A 4,696-nucleotide genomic window follows, 5' to 3' on the forward strand; every position below is an offset into this window, starting at 1 on the left:
AAACCTCCAGCTTCCCCTGGCAAGAGTTATTTGAGCTGGAACAAAAGGTGCCATGAGGGCAGGTGGGCGGGTGTTGCCAAAACCAGCATAAAACCCCCTCTCTAGTGGGCTGGCAGCGAGGGGGAATCCCAGCCCCACGATCCGCCTGCTGCAGCGGGTGCAGGAAACAACACCTACGTCTGCTTCCAAAATTAACTACAGCAGAAGGGCTGAGAGCTGCAAGCCGCTTAGATGTCTTACCACTGCTGAGGTGAATCACCTAAAATCCCTGAGAATGTGACCCCGATGGGCTACTAGGTGTTAAAACATTTCTTAAAAAGCAAACCAGGTAGATTCCCACGATCTCAGGGAGGTGGGCAATGAACTGTTTTACAGACTAGGTAAGGTAATCTGACTTTTTTTAATAAATACATATCTCACATGTACCAAAATAATTATTAACAAAAAATGTACAGTATTTACACAATATACAGTTGCTAAAAAGTGTAGCAATTATGACACACACAGTGTGAAACACACTTTTCCAATGCCCACAGTTAATATTATTGCTACTTTTGCTCAAGAGCCAAGACGGCACCAGTCCCTTGGTCTGACTCCTCTACCTGGGAAGCCTCACTGAGAGCAGCTGAGGTCAGTCAGAAAGGACAGGGACTGCCACCAGCACAACCGAACACAGAGTCTCTGAAAAGCGGTGTTGTCATGAGTCCACCTTGCCATGAAAGATCACTTGTTCCCTGTAGTACTTGATGCCACAAGAAAGCTCCCTGCAATGAGCAGGTTGGATGCGTAGTCTGTTACCTCTGCAGGGCTGAGAAGACTGGCTATGTGGCTCTTTATGAGGTGGTGTGAATAATCACAGATCTGTACTGATGTTACACATCCCACTCCCGTATTTAAACACAAGGGAGATCCTGGAACTGTCCTGTTACAATAACGTGCTCCTTCTCCTTGCTGGGCAGTGTAGTATTTCCCTCTTTTTTCTCTCCACATTGTGACTTTCTTTTTAGGTGAAGAAAGTCAGTCCTTCTTCTATACATATGTATACAGTCACTTATTTTCAGAGAAAGCTCTGCTTTAAAACGCCAACTGTCGTCCTCCAATAAGGCAATCATCATATATAAGCTGCAAGAAAAAAACCCCCAAAATGCTATTAATGCAAAAATCTTACTTAAAGTATCATATCCACTCTGGGATAGCAGCCAAATTCTACATACAAATTCTTCAGCAGTGTATAAAGTTTCTACACCAAAATGGTTACATTTAATGCAGCACACCGAGTGCCAGAAAAACAAATGCTAGGGAGAAGAAAACCACCCACCAACTTGAACTTTCTCTCATGAGGTTCTGTGTCAGCAACAGAACCATGTTCAGAGAACCATATCGCATGAAGTTAACCTCCAGTCCCTCATGTTATTTTTTACATTTTATTCTTACTCTGTTTACATGCTTGCCTCATCTGCCATTTTGCTGACTGCGTAATCTTTGGAATACCTGTTACACAGCAAGAGGTCACTGGGGCATGCTATCAGAGCGACACCAAAAAATACCCTGCACAGAACAGAATTTCCCCCTTTCTCTTGTAAAAATGAAAACAGCTACTTACTTCATCCTCTGTGAACTCAGGCTCCGATTCACTGCTCTCCTCATCCTCACTTTCTGGCAACATCTGCAGGTCAGCTGTGGTCAGCTGCTTCAGCTGTTCCTGTATGCTTGAGTTGTCTCTTCCCCATGTGAGTTGATAGGGGGAATAGCCCTGATAGGTCACTTTGTTCACGTCTGCCCCGTGTTTCACCAAAAGCGACACTAGTTCTGAATTCTGCAGATCCACTGCCAAATGTAGTGCTGTTCTGCCATTGCATGGCTCCTGTGTGAAAACAGCAAAAGGTCTGGCATGTCAGGAGAGGCAGAGCCATTGTCAGATCTGTTGATTCTTAAGACTACTGTTGATTCTAACCTACTGATTCTTAAGAGCCCCACTCAGTTAAAATCATGGTACACATTACATACCTGTGCGTTTACATCTGCTCCCAAGGACAGCAGATACTCGACAATAGCCAGGTATCCCTGGATAGATGCTAAATGAAGACATGTATGTCCTGGAAGACACAAACAAAGGGAAAACTTGAGTAAGTCTAATTCAATGCCTCATCATTACTTAAAAGTCAAGATGATAGGCCAGGATGATATCTAAATTTGCAATTCATTCATGGCAAAAGGGTGTTTTCCAGAAGAGCTTTCCAGCTTCCAGGATAAACAAAAGGGCTGGATTTCAAAAAGATTTCTTGGAGGCTTTATTCCAGTGTTTGAGTGCAACTTATTACAAACAAAAAAAGGAGGAGCATGGCAAAGGCACTCACTAAAAATGCAAAGTTCAAAGCCATGAGAGACTATAATCAACAGTGAGAAGGCCTACAAGACAGTGCACTTCAAAAAAGTCAAGACACTGCTGTATGCTTTGGACTCCTCAACTCTCAAATGGGACAAAATAATCCTTCTCCACCTCTCCAGAGATCTCTGAGATCCACAGGAGACCAACCCTACCCTGAGCTCAGCCCACGAGCACGAAGCGTTCAGGATCAGGAGCGTGTCCGTACCGTTGTAGTTGGCTGCCTGCAGGACAGCGAGGAGGTGGTGCGGCTGGCAGTGCTGCGTGAGCACGCTGACGCTCCGGAGGGAGCCCTGCTGGCAGGCGATGTGCAGGGGGGTGTTTCCTCGGAAGTCCCTGATTTCCAGGTCGCATCCGGCCTTCAGAAGATGCTCAGCAATTTCAGGCTGATCAGTTATCACTGCCAGGTGAAGAGGCGTCTGCAAGTATAAGAGCAAAAGCACTGTAAGTTACACCACAAACTTGGAAGCAACATCTAGACAAGCAGACCTCTTGTTCACTTGGTGATTTCTGCCAACAAATAAAGCATGAAAGCACACCCCATAAACTCAGTTCTTTATGCTTCCCTAGTTGTATAGTTGCCCATTCACTGGAAGTGATGAGCTTTGGGCTCTCTGGATAAACCAACCGCCAGCTGGTATGAAGGGTATCATTAACATCTCCACAAAGAGGGATGCAACCCATGGCATCATATTTGAAAAATGTGGGCGTTAAATGCCACTCTCTCAGGGGAGAGGAAGCATTGTACCAACCCCGGCTGGAGCCAGCTGGGGATTTTCCGGAACTTCGGCTTTGATTCAATTGATTCCATCAATTAAAACAAAAAAAAATTTAAGGGACTTTTTGGGGGGAATTCCCCAGACGGAGTGTGTGGGTGTTCCAGGGGCTGATCTGGATTTGGGGTTATCGAGGCTAAAGTACCTGGCTGAGGTTGTTCTGAAAGTTCAGGAAAGCCCGGTCACCGGCTGCCTGCTGGATCACCTCTAGGCTCAGGGCTTTTTCCTCGTGAATAATGGCCAAGTGGAGAAAACTGCAGGGGGAAAAAAGGAGTAATTAAGCAACAAGCGTTAACCCTCCCGCTGCCACGCTAAGCCCCGCTCCCGGCGGGCCGGGCCGGGTCACGCGCGGTGTCGCAAGCCGGGGCTTTCGGCGCGGCCGGGGCTTTCCGCGGAGCCGCCTCTCCCTGGCACCGCTCCAGGGACTTTCCGCACCCCCTCCCTTCCCTCCCGGCGCGGCCCAGCGCGGCGCCGCCCCGCCGGCAAGCACATCCTGTCCCGGACTGCTCGTGCTCTGTTCCCACCGCGTCCGAGCCACCCCTGCCCCGGCTTCGACCCCCACTTACGTGTCCCCGTCCTCCGTCAGCTGCTGTGCCCAGGCGGGCGGCTCGCGGGGCTGCAGCCGTATGTCCTCCAGCTCCTTCACCAGCTGCCGGTACTCCTCCTCCTTCATGGAGTCCAGGCCACTGTCGTGGCGGTCGTCGAGCGGCAAGGCGCCCTGACGCTCCTTCTTGGGGTGCTCGTAGCCGTCCATGGCGGGCGGCTCGGCGGCGCGGCGAGCGGCGATCATGGCGGCGGAGCTGCGGGCACTGCGAGTGAGCGGCGGCGGCGGCGGCGCCTCGCATATACAGCGCGGCCGGGGGATTTCTGCGGGGGAGGAGCCGCGGAGGACGGGAATTTCCAGCCAGTCAAAGCCCGACCGACGGGTCCGGTCCTGCTCGGCGCCGCCGGCGCTGGCAGGGAGGGCGCAGCGGCTCGGGCCGCCCAGAAGGGGCGTCGGAGGGGAGGGAAGAGGCCGGGCCGAGAGGGAGCTTGGCGTTTTTCCAGGGGGAAGTACTCGCCTCTCCGGCGTCCCCGTCGGTACTTCCCTGCCGCGCCCCGCGGGGATTTCCCTGCCCTTCCCTGCCCGATCCTGGGGCTCCCAGTGCCTCCTCCCCGGCCGCGTCCCGCTGCACCTCGGGGTCCCTCGAAGGCCGAGGAGCGCCTCAGTGCCGGGCACTGCTGGCCCTGATTGCACCCGGCAGCCCCCCACATTCCGGCACTTTCGTAACAGGGGCTGCGGGAGCATAGAATAATACGGGTTCTATAAAAAAAGGTTTTTTTCCGTCTTGCAACTGTTTCTGGCCACACTGTCTTTGTTGTTTTTTTTTTGGTTTTTTTTTTTTTTTTGGAGCATAGAATAATACGGGTTCTATAAAAAAAGGGTTTTTTCCGTCTTGCAACTATTTCTGGCCACACTGTCTTTGTTTTTTTTTTTTTTGTTTTGTTTTGTTTTTTGTTGTTGTTGTTGTTGTTTTTCCTCCCCCATTTTGTC

General features: G+C 50.7%; 1 protein-coding gene across 1 annotated transcript; it reads right to left on the minus strand.

The window, feature by feature from the left end:
- Positions 1–381: 381 nt before the first annotated feature.
- Positions 382–4,474, minus strand: NFKBIA (NFKB inhibitor alpha). The gene is made up of 6 exons (XM_041400878.1): positions 3,729–4,474; positions 3,308–3,416; positions 2,595–2,805; positions 2,008–2,096; positions 1,604–1,864; positions 382–1,122 (listed from the first exon to the last, which is right to left on the minus strand). The coding sequence occupies exons 1-6, from the start codon at positions 4,448–4,450 to the stop codon at positions 1,075–1,077; spliced, it is 1,440 nt and encodes a 479-aa protein (XP_041256812.1). The 5' UTR covers positions 4,451–4,474; the 3' UTR covers positions 382–1,074.
- Positions 4,475–4,696: the final 222 nt, after the last annotated feature.

This window comes from Onychostruthus taczanowskii, unplaced genomic scaffold (genome assembly GCF_017590055.1).
Source record: "Onychostruthus taczanowskii isolate IOZ18803 unplaced genomic scaffold, ASM1759005v1 scaffold1, whole genome shotgun sequence".
NCBI lineage: Eukaryota > Metazoa > Chordata > Aves > Passeriformes > Passeridae > Onychostruthus > Onychostruthus taczanowskii.